Here is a 13,843-nt window from a genome sequence, read left to right on the forward strand (position 1 = left end):
GCTCCTGGATTGGTTTGCCCTTTCCAGAGCCCAAAAATTATCCAAACAATCTGTCTGAGCGGGTGCCTGTGTGGACATTATCATACCAATCCAAACAAAGCAATCCCAACTGCCCCCGGAGGGGATCGTGTGTTCTCATTCCAGAGGAATTTCCACGGGGCAGCCTCAGGCTCCTGGAAGCCCAGGGATGCTGGCTGTTGTGACAGGTGTGACTCCAGCCCTGCGGTCGCTCCGATAAAATGATTATTCCCTGGCACAACCTTGGAGAGCTAACGAGAGCAATCCCTGCCCGTCCCAACTTTTTCCCCTTCGGTTTTGCTTGCTGAACACATGGCATTATTTTCCAGCTGCTTCCCTCTCCTCCCCAGTTCCCTGTGGGGAATTGCTTCTTTAAGCCTGCTCTTTGCAGTTTCATGTCATTTTTTTTGAGAGGGAATTTTTGCAGAGCCTGGAGGTTTGGAGGAGGATGAGTTTATTTCTCTTTTCTAATTCAATTTATTTGGGGTTTTGTTCATTTGCTTTAGCAAAGAGGTGCCATCCAAAGCCCTCTCCGGCCCTCAGCAGCTGAGATAAGAAATGCCAAATCCCCAAAATAGAATCCCAGAATGATCTGGGTGACGAGGGACCTTAAATCCCGTCTCATTCCACCCCCTGCCAAGGGCAGGGACAACTTCCACTGTCCCAGGTTGCTCCAAGCCCCATCAAATATCTCTTAGTTTGTTGATTTTCCCAAAATGTTTCCAGCTGTCCAGGACCAGGCTTTTCCTGAGAGATGGATTCCCACTTTGGAGTATTTCTAAATTTACACTTCCCATCGTTACCATCTGTCAGCACCAGCAGTTCCTGACCTATGGAGCAGCAGAACAGGAGGTTTGGAAGCAGCTCCCTCCCTGTATCCCATTTGGGAAGTAGGAAGGCTGGAGAGAGCCCTGCCCTGGGGTATTGGATCCCAAAAATCTGCAATCCTTCATGAACTCCGTTCTGTGTTCCCTGCCTTGCTCTGAGCTCCACCATCAGGGACAGCCACCAACATTTTCCATAAAAATCTCATTCCGGAATGGGGGTGGTGCACACCTGAACCTTGTCCTAAAAATGCAGTCAGGATGTGGCCAGGTGGATTTGGGATACGGAATTTGGGAATTGGGGTTGTGCCAGGTAACCACAGCCCCCCGTGACCCCTGGACAGGTTTTCCTGCTAATTCCTGTTTAAACCCACACCCCATGATCCTTCCTCACATCCTCAAGGATCATCGGAAACGCTCCCTGCTCTCCTCCCAACCTCCAGTCTCCGAGACAACTGTGGGCAGTTGTTTTATTGTCCCAGCACCTCGTAACTCCTGGGACGCCAAAATTAAAGCCAGGAGCGAACAGAAATCCCATTCTCCTCCGAAATGTGCGTGCCCAAAACGTCTTCTCCTAATGAGCCCCTTCCCCGCACCCACATCCCGCCCCTTTCTCGTTACTCAGGGAAAAGATGCCCAAGCTGAAAGAAAAGGGAAATGCGAAACTCTTCCCCACAAATTGCAGGTTTCCAGTGGTGTTCCAAGGCTCAGGAGACCTCAAGGATTTGAACCAGCTGAGGTTTGAGGGAGGAAATCAGAGCTTGGGGCTCTCATTGGGAGCAGATGCTCAAAACCTCACACAGATTTCTGCCCCTCCTGCTCAGCACCGGTTTCTCAGCAGGAGATCCTGAGAGGAGGTGGGGATAAATCCCTGAAATTGGCTGTCTCATCCCAAATTTAGCCCTTGCTTTTCCTGCCCTGAAAGGTGGAAAAATGTGGGGGTGGTGAGGCACCACCAGAGATTTGTGGCTGCCCCTGGATCCCTGGCAGTGCCCAAGGCCAGGCTGGACACTGGGGCTGGGAGCACCCTGGGACAGTGGGAGCTGTCCCTGCCATGGCAGGGGTGGGAATGGGTGGGATTTGAGGTCCCTCCCAACCTCAACCCATCCTGGGATTCCCTGGCTCTTTGTGCTGCCTCTCCAAGCCCGGGATGATCCTTCTGGAGAGTCTGGAAGGGCCACAGTGAAAACACCTCAACTCCAGAATGATACCACCACAATTCCAGAATGATAACACCCCAATTCCAGAATGATACCACCCCAACTCCGGAATGATAACACCACAATTCCAGAATGATAACACCACTATTCCTGAATGATAACACCACAATTCCAGAATGATAACACCATAATTCCAGAATGATAACACCACAATTCCAGAATGATAACACCATAATTCCAGAATGATAACACCCCAATTCCAGAATGATACCACCCCAACTCCAGAATGATAACACCCCAATTCCAGAATGATACCACCCCAATTCCAGAATGATAACACCCCAACTCCAGAATGATAAAGGCTTCCCAGTGCTGGAATTCGAAATATAAGGAATTCTTAGAATTTTGAATTTGTAAATCAAAGTTTAGAGTTAAACATGGGATTTAATTTAAGACTTTAGGAAAAGCTTTTAAATTTAGGTATTAAAAATATAAATGTAGATTTACAGTTTAAAGTAAAGACACGATAAACTAAATAAAATAAATTTTAGAGTTTTAGAGTTTCAGACGTAGAAAAAATAAAAGTAGTTATAAAAGTAAACAAAAATATTAGAATACAGTATTATAAGTTTGTGTATTGTAATATAATTGCCTAAGAAAGTTTATACTGTAATATAAGTAAAAAATAATTAAAGATTAGGTTAAAAATAGTATTTTATTAATCAATAACTCCTTAAAAGTTTTATAATTAAAGGTCTTATGATCTAAAAAAAAAAGTCCAATTTTTTAAAACTCAAAAGTCCCATCTCTAACTTACTCAAAACTCCCCACAAAAAATTATCACATCCCAGCATGAAAAGCCTGTCCTTGCAAGAGCTGCTCATCCTGCCTCCGTCCCCTCTCCCACATTTCTGTACATCCACAGTTTCCTTCGGGAACCACCTCCAAGAGGCTTTTCCAGGAGCAGCCGCGACTTACCCCAGCCAAATAACGTGAATCCCCAGAGATATTTCTTCTCCGAGAAGAATGCCATGAAGATGAGGCTGTGGAGATAGAGCCCTTCCACCAGGATCCAGTAGTAATTGGTGGCCAGGAAGTAGAGGAAGAAGGTGACAGCTACTTTACAGCCCACCTGCAGCGACCACAGAAGGACAGAGAGGGAACACGGGGTGAAATTCTTGTGCTGCACAAACACACTGAGGTGGGGTGGGGAGCAAGGTGGGGAAAGGAATCAAACCAGAAAATTCTGTTTCAGGGGTTTTTATGTGGGGGAAAACCTGTGGAAGAGCAGGAAAGACGAACTGTTGGGAAAAAACTCCTGAGCCAAGGATGGTTTTTCCTACAGCAGGTGAGTTGGGAAGTAGAGAAAAAGAGATGATGGCCGGATCCTGCTCTCTCCCAACCCGGTGATGAGGGGCTCACACACTTCTAGAGCAGCTGGGGCTCATCTTTTCCTGTGTTTCGTCTTTCCCTGTGTTTCGTCTTTCCTCTCTGTTTCATCTTTTCCCCGTGTTCCTGGTCCATGTTGGAGGCCAAAGGGCCTTGGCCGAGTTGTCCTGGTCTGGGTGTCCTGCTGAAGCCACAGCACCTGGAATTACAACTCCTTCCTCAGCTCATGGAGAGGCTGAGGTGGGGTGGAGTCACTCACCCCATCATGTCATGGATGGCTGTGCCAGGATCCTCCAGGGCTGTTTGTCTGTCCTCAACAGCTGGGAACTCTTGGGAAAGCTCCTGCTGCCATCGGAGCTAGGTGCTCCAAGGGCATACAGGACCTTTGGGATTTTCCCTGGAAATTCCAAGGTGTCCCACCTGAGCTGCAAAGTGGGAGATCTGGGACAGACTTCCAGGACATGGTGGAGTTAAGGCTGAGCTCTCGCTCCACACTGAGCTGAAATCCTTTAATTTTTTGGGAGCAAAACCCTGGCTGTGGCCCAACTCCCTTTGGACAAAGCCTCCCTGCTTCGCAATTTCTCAGCTCCCGTAGAGACAGGCTGCAAAATACTGGTGCCACTTTGGGGTTAATCAATACAAAGCCAGATCTTGTCAATGTCTGGGAAGTTGGATTTCCCAGGAATTCTGTGGCTGCCACATCTCTTGGCCCATCTTTGTGCTGTCCCTTCCTTTAAGAGGAATGCAAAGGACTGACAGAAAATGCCAATAATACTACCCTGGAAATAAAAAGAGACTTTTTTTTTAATCCTGGCACAGCTCTTTTGCTAATTTTTGTCCACCAATATACTCACCTATACATATATTTGCATATTGATAAGACATGCATACATGACACTCATTTTCTTTCATAGACAGAGGGAGTTAAAATAGATTGATTCAAAATCCCCCTAAATTAATTAATATTTTTTATATTTATAAAACAATCCCTATCTAGGTTTGATAACATTTTCCATATTTATTTTTTATATTTATTGCCTCTTGCAGGGAATGTGAGGCACTAATTGAAAAGTTCCCACTTCGTCTGGAAACAAAAGAAATCCATTAATTGTCGCCTTCATCGCTCGCTTGCCTTGCAATTCCGAAGAGTGTGAAATGCCATTAAATGCTAATACCCAAAGAATGCCATAGATTATCCTAATTATTCCTTTTAATGAGCCCAGCAAGAGGAGAAACACCAAACAATGCAGTGAAACATTTTGTGTTCTGTCCAAAAAAATGAGAGTTTTGGAGCGTGTTGAGTGAGACTCTGTAAATTAATGGCATGGATGTCTGGGTGGGAAAGGAACACAATGACAGTTGGGACACTCGGATGCACAGTGGGACATTCCCAAACCCTCTGATTTTTCACAGGGTGTTGCTGGTCCCTGGTTGTAGCACAAGCTGGGAAAGAGTCGAGAATCCACAGGCAGGAAGTCGATCCCAGAACCCTTGAGGCTGGAAAAGACCTCCATGACCATCGAGTCCAAGCTGTGCCTGGTCCACACCAGAGCCCCGAGTGCCACATCCAGGAACTCCTTGGACACCTCCAGGGATGGGCACTCCAACCCTCCCTGGGCAGTTCCAAGGCCTGAGCCCCCTTTCCATGGGGAAATTCCTGCTGGTGCCCGCCCTGAGCCTGCCCTGGCCCAGCCTGAGACCATTCCCTCTCCTCCTGTCCCTGTTCCCTGGGAGCAGAGCCCGACCCCCCTGGCTGTCCCCTCCCGTCTGGAGTTGTGGGAAGTGAGAAGGTGCCATATCCAGGATTCCATGGGAAATCCTTGATGGTACCAATGACAAGGAGAGCCGAGAGCTTCAGGATGTGGGAAATGTGAGGATGGGCTTCATTCCCCCAAGCACATGGACAATGCAGATGTTGCCATCAGAGATTTCTATAGATTGAAATTCCCATGGAATTTTGGAGAAGAGTCCAAAGGACCTGACTTCCATTTTTATTTTGGGATGTTGACTCTTCTGCCTGGGTTGACTGCATTGACTCAAGCCACCATAAATGGAGCCTGAGGTTCAGGTTGGACACCAGCAGGAATTTCCGCATGGAAAGGCTGCTCAGGCCTTGGAAGAGGCTGCCAGGGAGGTTTGGAGTCCCCATCCCTGGAGGTGTCCAAGGAATTCCTGGATGTGTCACTCAGCGCTCTGGGCTGGGGACAAGGCTGGGACTGGGGACCCACCAGCAATTCCAAGGTTGGATGACTTTGGAATTCTTTTCCAACTCAGTGATTCTGTCCCTCATGGACACCAGCTCCTTTCTGCAGATGAATCCCACCCTTTCCTGTGGCACCACATCCTCCCCATGTTTTCCCTCCCAAAATGTCCTTTTTTCCATATGGGAGGGAGCAGAAAAGTCGTGCATTCCCCACCCGTGGAAGTGTTGTGAGCCAGGCTGGATGTGCCTTGTGCTGGGATGGTCAGGAATGCTTCCACAGCCATAAATTCCAGAGGGTATCAGGGGAATGTAGATGGGAATCAAACCATCAGCCTTGACTGCCACGGGAGCAGCTTTTCCTTAGCTCAGGAATTGGGAATCCCTCCGAACCAATGGACTGAGAATGGGAAAGGACGGGAAGAGGCTGTGAACGATGAGTTGGGCAGGAAAACTCCCCAAAAGAGGATAAGTGTTGAACGGAGAGGACAAAGACAGGAATCCTGGAAAATCGTTGCTCTGGGAATACTCACAAACTGCGATTTATCTGCTGGAGGTGCTTCCGTGATGGATTTCAAGTCCTCCTCGGAGATCCGCTCCATCTCCTCCAGGGCTGACCCGGAGTACAGGACCGCGTCCTTCACGAAGATGCTGACGGCCCTCAGCATGAAGGACACAAACAGGTGCATGTGGATGTAGTTCCTAGTGCAGTGCAAACGTCTGGAAGAGGAGAAGAAGGATTGGGAAGTTCAGTCCAGCTGTTGGATGCAGCCAGGGCCACTTCTGGCTCTGCAGAGGCCCAGCTCCTCCCGCTGGCACCGTGTCCCCATGGGGAGCAGAGCGATGGTCACGGCTCCCTGCTCTCCCATGGGGTTGGGAAATGGATTAGTACCTTCTCCAGGGGCTTCAGGGAAGCCTGGAATGGTTTGGGATGGATGGGACTTCAAGCCCATCCAGTCCCATCCCCTGCCATGGGCAGGGACAGCTCCCACTATCCCAGACTGCTCCAAGCCCCAGTGCCCAGCCTGGCCTTGGACACTTCCAGGGATCCAGGGGCAGCCACAGCTGCTCTGGGCACCCTGTGCCAGGGCCTGCCCACCCTCCCAGCCAGGAATTCCTCCCTCAAATCTGCTCTAACCCTGCCCTCTGGCAGTGGGAAGCCTTTCCCTCTCTCCTATCCACTGCTGCCCTTGGATTCCAGAGGCTCCAGAACTTGGGGCCGCTGGAAACCTCACAGAGCTTCCTGTAGACCATGAATTTTTTTGTCCAGCTCAATTTAGGAGCAGCTCCAGCGGTGACTCGGGTGTGCTGGGCTGTTGTCCCTGTTTTCCTGCCGTGAATGTCATCCTTTGGAGCAGTTTGTGGGCTCCACCCCAGCAATGGCAGCAGTGACCCCACAAATCCCTGCTGTAAAGCGCTTTAAGGTCCTTTTTGGAGGAAAAGCTTTTTTGGGGATGGTGAGAGGTGAATGGGTCAGAGCCAGGAAGAAGAGGTGTGTTTTGGAATCAGGATTTAGGGAAGAAGGAACTGATCTCTGTCCTCTGGAGCTCTGGTGCCATGCCTGGATTTACGAATGGATTTATGAATGGATTTATATTCCTCTTAAGTCCCAATAATCTGCGCTAATTAAAGGCTGTGTTTTTATCCCTTTTGCAGGACGCTGTGATAACAACGCCAGTTGTTCTCTGAGCTTTTATAATCCAAATTCCTCCAAGTGGAACTGATGAGGTTTATTAAATGAGGGTTGGCTTTGTTCCCTGCATTTGAAAGGGAGTCAGTGAATCTCTGGATTATCGAGGATAAAATCTGGCTTGATCCCTGCTGCTGCTCTGATCCTTGGGATAAAGATGCTCCTGCACATTTGCCCAGGTGGTCTGGGCCGGAAATGAAGTGGGATTAAGATAAGGATAAATAAAAACCAGGAATTCCCTTGCACACGTGGACACGGAATATTTTAACAACCTTGCCAGTGTCCGGTGGGAAATGACGCGGCGGGAAGAGGTTGGGAGAACAAGAGTGTGGTGGAGGGATGGGGTCTGCACTGCCCTTTGGATTGGGTCTGTCATGGATCTGGGATTTGCTATCCAAGCAAACCCCCCGGACACCTTTTGCTGCCTGCTGAGAGCTCTGAGCACTTTCAGAGCCCGAAGCCACACATTTCATTCCCAGTGTTCCATGTCCAGGGCTTGGCTCAAGCTTCCCAAATCCCTCTGCAGACACCACGTGGCCCCCACCAGCTCTTGTCCAGGCCCTGCTGCCTTTTTGGGAGAAGACACGAGCAGACCTTGAAGGGAGGCAAATCGGGGGCTCGGGTTTGGGGTGACCCTGCTCTATGGGGTCACCAGATAGAACATTCCCAAAGGACAAATCCCTGGATGTGGGGGACACCTTTCATCCCTCCCATCCCATGCTGTCTGTGCCAGCAAGAATCCCAGAATGGTTTGGGCTGGAAGGGACCTTAAACATCATCCCATTCCAACCCCGGCACCTTCCACTATCCCAGGCTGCTCCGAGCCCTGTCCAACCTGGCCTTGGACACTTCCAGGGATGGGAGCTGCAACACTGGATTGAGGAATGGGTAGTGAGGGTTCAAAGTGGCATTGAGGGCTCTAAATCCCTTGGCAGGGATGGTGGGAAGGGAGGGGACACAATGGAGTCCGGAGGGTCAGGTTTGGATCCCTGGGAAGATTGGGGGAATCGGCCTGGGAGTTTTCCATCCCTTTCAGCTGGGTCATCCTTCCCGAACATTCGGACTTTGAGTGGGATTTCCCTCAGGGAATCTTATTTCTCTGCACATCAGCCATCCAAGGCTAAGCCAATCACCTGCAGGGTGATAACAGGGACAGAAAATCCTGGAGAGTCTTCCAAGGAATTCCTGGAGACACCCCTTTTCCCATTTGCTACAAAGAGGGCCTGGAAAACTCCACCTGAGGGAAGCGGAAAGAGTTCCAAAACCCCACCCACCATCCCCTGGGAAGTTTGCCCTGGGATCCCCTAAAACAGCCCAAATCAGAGACGCCACCACCACTGGCGGCTTCCTGAACTGTGCCACCCCAATTTTATCCTTCCGGAAAAACCCGCGGCTTCTCCAGTGTCGCTGAGGTAGAAACAGAGCCGCCTACCTGAAGTATCCCAGGATAAGGACAGCAACTGTGAGGGATCCCAGGGAGATGGAGTATCCAACAGTATAAATCAAATAGAGGCGATCAAAGACCTCCTGCAGCAGAAACGATGGAGAAAACAGCGTCACACGGGGAACGCGGCCCTCCTGCGCCACGCAACCCCGGCAGCGCGCACAGCCCGGATCCTTCGGGAATATCCCGCCTCTTTTGGCAGCTTGGGAAAGTGGGGTTTGTGTTCCCTGAGGTGGGGAGGTGGGATTTTCCCAAGGGATTCATGATGGAGCGGGGTTAATCCCATACCTGGGAGTTTGGCGGCGTTTTCATCCCAAAGGAACCCAAAGTGGTTCCAGCAAACCAGCAAACTCCTGGCCCAGTTCAGGGATCACTTGGGAATTCTCACCTGGAGAAAATGCCTGCTGAGCTGGGAATTTTGCAAGGGATTAATGATGGAGTGGGGTTAACCCCCTGCCTGGGAATTTCACAGCGTTTTCATCCCAAAGGAACCCAAAGCGCTTTACACACTCCTGGCCCTGTCCAGGGATCACCTGGGAATTTTCACCTGGACAAAACGCCTGCTGAGCTGGGAATTTTGCTGGAATTGCACAATTCAGCCATTGCTGGATGACTGATATCCAGCCTGGGGGAGTGTAACCCACACCAGAACACAGGGGAAGGAAATACTTTGGCTATGGGATATGAGGGGAAAAATCACCTGGGTTTATTTTCCTCCTTTTTAAACCCCAAGCAGCCTCTGCCTGTGGTTATCCAACCCAGACACAACCTGAGCTTGCCAAAATCCCATTGGAAAAGGCTCTGTCACAGGAGAGTTCTTAATAATTAATCGTTTAGGAAGTTTTTAGGTTGTTATTTTCCAAAGCTGGCCTTGAAACCCTGAGGTTTCCATTAAATATCGGGATATTTTCCTTGATCCTGCAGCTGAACTCAGGGATTCCTGGAAAGGGTTAAAACGCCTGCCCCCCCAATCCTAGCCTGTCCTGCCTTTCCCAGATTTCAGCAAGAATCCCCAAAAACCCAACCAATTCAGCATCTTTCTCCTCATTCCCTGCTTTCCCTGGCCCTGCCCACGGGGCTGCAGTAACGTCAGGAATGCTGGGCTCTGAATGACAGCTCTGATTGGGATTTGAGGCTTGGAACGCCGTCCTGGAATGCCAAACCTCAGCCCTATTACATCAGAATCCGCAGATTTGGGAATGTTTCTCTGCGGTTTGCGCTGGAGGAGCGAAGCCCTTGCCAATATTAATTTACTGAGTGTGTCTGTGCGTATTTATGGGATATTTTTATAGATTTTTATAGATCTGTCTGTGCAGGCAGCAGGCCCTGAAAAGCCAAGAAGAAGAGATTTCAAAGCTTTCAGGGAAAAATACCCTGGTGTGATTTTCCTGCTGCCAAGCTGGAATCCTCTCGGAGCTGGAAAACGTTTGCCTCCATAATAAAAAATGAAATAATAATAATAATTAATAATAATTAATAATAACAGTAATAATAATCTCACTCCAAGGTTGGAATTGTCAGTAAGACAAAAGTTGTGAGGCCTTAGCAAAACATCCCTGAGCCCCATTCAGAAATTTCACTGGGAAGATCCACGTTCCTATGAGTGGGAATGTCCTTGGGAAGAGCCTCTGGATTGGCAGGAGGTTTTGGAAAGCTGAGGGCTCTGACCGACCACGGGGCCTCTCTTTGAAAGGAGGTTGAGCACCAAGAGCCAAGACACAGAAAGCCTCTCCTGGAGCCCTCCTTGGAGGAGGAGGTGTCCAGGTGATTCCCACCTGGAATCACTCTGGAAAGCCCCTGGGAAATGTGATTTCTTGGAAGGGGTGCTCAGATCCTTGGGGAAAACCTTTGGAGCAAAAAGTTGAGGTTCTCCACTTCCACTCCTCCCTCACTTGGAGCTCAGGACTGGCAGCTCCCAGGAGCTTTTCCTCCCTGGATTTACCCATGGGGGGACAAAATCTCCAAAGGAGTTCCATGTGTCCCAAAGGAGGTCCCAGCTCCATGAAAACCACAACGAACAACCAGGGAAGATCCTCCAGGCAGGAAAATATTGAACGATCTGCCAGCTGCAAGGACGATCTCCACGGTCTGAGGGGCGTCCTCAGGGAGCTGAGATGGATGGGAAGCCAAAGAATTCCCAGAAAACCACAAAGGCCACGATGGCCAAGCCACGGACACAACCTGGAGCTCCATCACTCCAGGAAGTTCTCTGGAAGCCTCCTGGAAGTCCACCCTGAGGAGACACTGACCGTCCCTGGTCATCCCTTGTTGGAAGAGACCAAACCTGGCCTTGCCACGAGATCCTGGTCTGTAAAGTGCGGTAACTGAACCAATGATTCAATTTAATCCTAATTTAATCAGAATATTCAGAATATTTGAGCAACCTGGGCTGGTGGGGGGTCCCTGCCCATGACACAGAGCTGGAAATGGCTGGAATTCAAGGTCTCTTCCAACCCCAATCAGTTCAGGATTCCAGGGTTCCATGAATTAGATTCCTGCAGGAAGCCTCCCCTCTTTCAACTCTTGCCATGTGTGCAAAAGAAAAAGGGAAACCAGACAGAGCAGGAATTTTCTGGTGGCAAATCCCAGCCTGAGTTTCATGGAGCTGTGCCCTGTATCCAAATTTTTCCTTTCATCCTTTTTATTCCCCTTTAGCAAGACCCCAGCAGCACCTGGGCTGTGAAGCTGGGAGGGATCCAGTGTTTTTTGGGGAATGGGAAGGCTGTGAAGGGTGGGATCAGCAGCACAGGGAAGCAAAAATAAGGATCTTCCAGAGGGAATTTCTGCAAAGTTTCTCCGAGCTGCTGATTCAGATGTTGTTAAGGATACGTTTGGAATCGGGGCTTTGCTGCTGTGAGTGATAAACAAAGCCAGAAAATCTCTGTCCTTGCTGGTCTGGTGTTTTTTGGTTTTTTACAGGAAAATGGGACTGAATAAAAAGATAAATGGGATAGTCACAAAATGGGACGGACACAAAATGGGATAGTCACAAAATGGGATATTCAAAAAATGGGATGGTCACAGAATGGGATAGTCACAAAATGGGATGGTCACAAAATGGGATATTCAAAAAATGGGATGGTCACAGAATGGGATATTCACAAAATGGGATGGTTACAAAATGGGATATTCACAAAATGGGATATTCACAAAATGGGATATTCACAAAATGGGATATTCACAGAATGGGATGGTCACAAAATGGGATGGTCACAAAACGGGACAGTCACAGAAGGCACAGAACAGGCACTGAATTCCAAAGCCTCAGGGAAAACTCTGAGTGTGGATGACCCCGTTCCTGCAGGACTCTGCTCCCCTCATCCCAGGCTCTTGAATCCCCCCAGTCTGGGGTCAGTTCTCACAAAAGACCCCCAATTTAGCCCCAGACACTCCACTTTTCTCTCAGACACCCCAATTTAGACACCCATGTCCATAAAAATCATCTTTAAGCTCCTTTCCAACCCAAACCATTCCAGGATTCTCGGGTTCTATTTCCAGGAACGCACCAGAACAAATCCATAGGCATGGAATGAGGATGGCACCTCGGGGTTAATTGAAATTATGAACAAAACAACTCCCAGAGAAGTTTTTTTTATTCCTCCACGGACTTTAAAACCTCTGCCCGTGTCCTGCTGCAGACGCCTGACACTTTGCTGACATTCCTTTGTGGAAACTGGGGGTGAAACAATCCAAACCCGTTCCTGTGCCGTCACTTTGAGGCTCCACAAAGTTGTTTGCTTTTCCCAGGACCCCAGAGAGCTCCAGGACTGCTGCTCGGAACAATGGGGTTTAGATAAAGCAGCCCTGCGACACGCTGGGCCCTTCCCATTGTGTTTGGACAGGGACGGATTCTCCAGGCCCCTCCGAATTCCCGGGAAGCCGTAAAACCCTCACGCTCCAGACAAGCAGGAGCAGATGAAGACAGGATCGGGGCTGGATCTGAGCATGGCCCATCCTGCTGGTGGTGGTCCCCAAGCTGAGCCAACCTCCCAAGTCGCTGGCTCTGGCTCCCCTTTCCCGGGATTTCGGGAGGTGGAGATCCCACTCAGCTCACCCTTGGAAGGAGGGTGGGTTTAAACCATCCCTGCTCTTTTGGGGGAGATGGGAATGGGGGAAAAGGACCTGCTTTTAACCATCCCTTTTAACCATCCCTTCCATGCAGGAAGGACCTGCTTTAAACCATCCCTGCTCTTTGGGGGGAGATGGGAATGGGGGAAATTCCTGGGTTTTGACCCAAACGTGCCATTGCTGCTGCCACTGTCGGAAAAGGTGACCTGAAAAATGACCCTGCTGCTGTTGGCTGGATGTGGGGAAGGTAAGGGAGCCACAGTCTGTGCTTGTGTGGAATTCGGGGGGAAATGGGCTAAAAAAGCTGCCCGAGGTTCATCACTCATCGTTTGTGCTGCACTTTACCCAGAGACTGAGGAGCTCCAGGAATACAGGTCACCCTCCCTCCGGGTCTCAAGGGAATTCAGGGGACAAAGGAGAAGGGCCAGGCCAAAGCTCCTTTTAAATCTGCTCCCCATCTCCTTCTTGGCCAGGAAGGGGGGCCTGGGGAGGAGTGTGGGAACAGAACAAATCCACCGTAATGATGAGCTGCTGAAGCAAATCCAGAGGATGCCCCAGAGCTGCTCCAGGGCTGGAGCCAGGCTGGGAGAGCTGGGAATGTTCCCCTGGAGAGGAGAAGGCTCCAGGGAGAGCTCAGAGCCCCTGCCAGGGCCTGAAGGGGCTCCAGGAGAGCTGGAGAGGGACTGGGGACAAGGATGGAGGGACAGGATGAGGGGATTTGGTTCAATTTGAAAGAGAGTCGATTTAGATGGGACACTGGGAAGGAATTCCTCCCTGGGAGGGTGGGGAGGCATGGGAATGGAATTCCCAGGGAAGCTGTGGCTGCCCCTGGATCCCTGGCAGTGCCCAAGGCCAGGCTGGACATTGGGGCTTGGACAAGCCTGGGACAGTGGGAGGTGTCCCTGCCAAGAGGGACAAGACCACCCAGTGCCACCCCTGCCATGGCAGGGACATCTCCCACTATCCCAGGCTGCTCCAAGCCCCATCCAACCCATCCATCCCAGCCTTGGGCACTTCCAGCTGACTGTTAACCCCCTCTCTAATGTTACC

The 13,843-nt window shown here is 50.0% G+C and overlaps 1 protein-coding gene across 1 annotated transcript in view; it reads right to left on the reverse strand.

The window, feature by feature from the left end:
* Positions 1-13,843, reverse strand: part of PTH1R (parathyroid hormone 1 receptor) — a 105,427-nt gene that overhangs the window by 21,505 nt on the left and 70,079 nt on the right. Inside the window, exons 5-7 of the mRNA XM_050970862.1 lie at positions 8,714-8,808; positions 6,125-6,311; positions 2,981-3,134 (exon numbers count right to left, since the gene is read on the reverse strand). Of these exons, the coding sequence (XP_050826819.1) occupies positions 2,981-3,134; positions 6,125-6,311; positions 8,714-8,808 (436 nt within the window). The remainder of the gene's footprint in view (positions 1-2,980; positions 3,135-6,124; positions 6,312-8,713; positions 8,809-13,843) is intronic.

This window comes from Serinus canaria, chromosome 2 (assembly GCF_022539315.1).
Source record: "Serinus canaria isolate serCan28SL12 chromosome 2, serCan2020, whole genome shotgun sequence".
Classification (NCBI taxonomy): Eukaryota; Metazoa; Chordata; class Aves; order Passeriformes; family Fringillidae; genus Serinus; species Serinus canaria.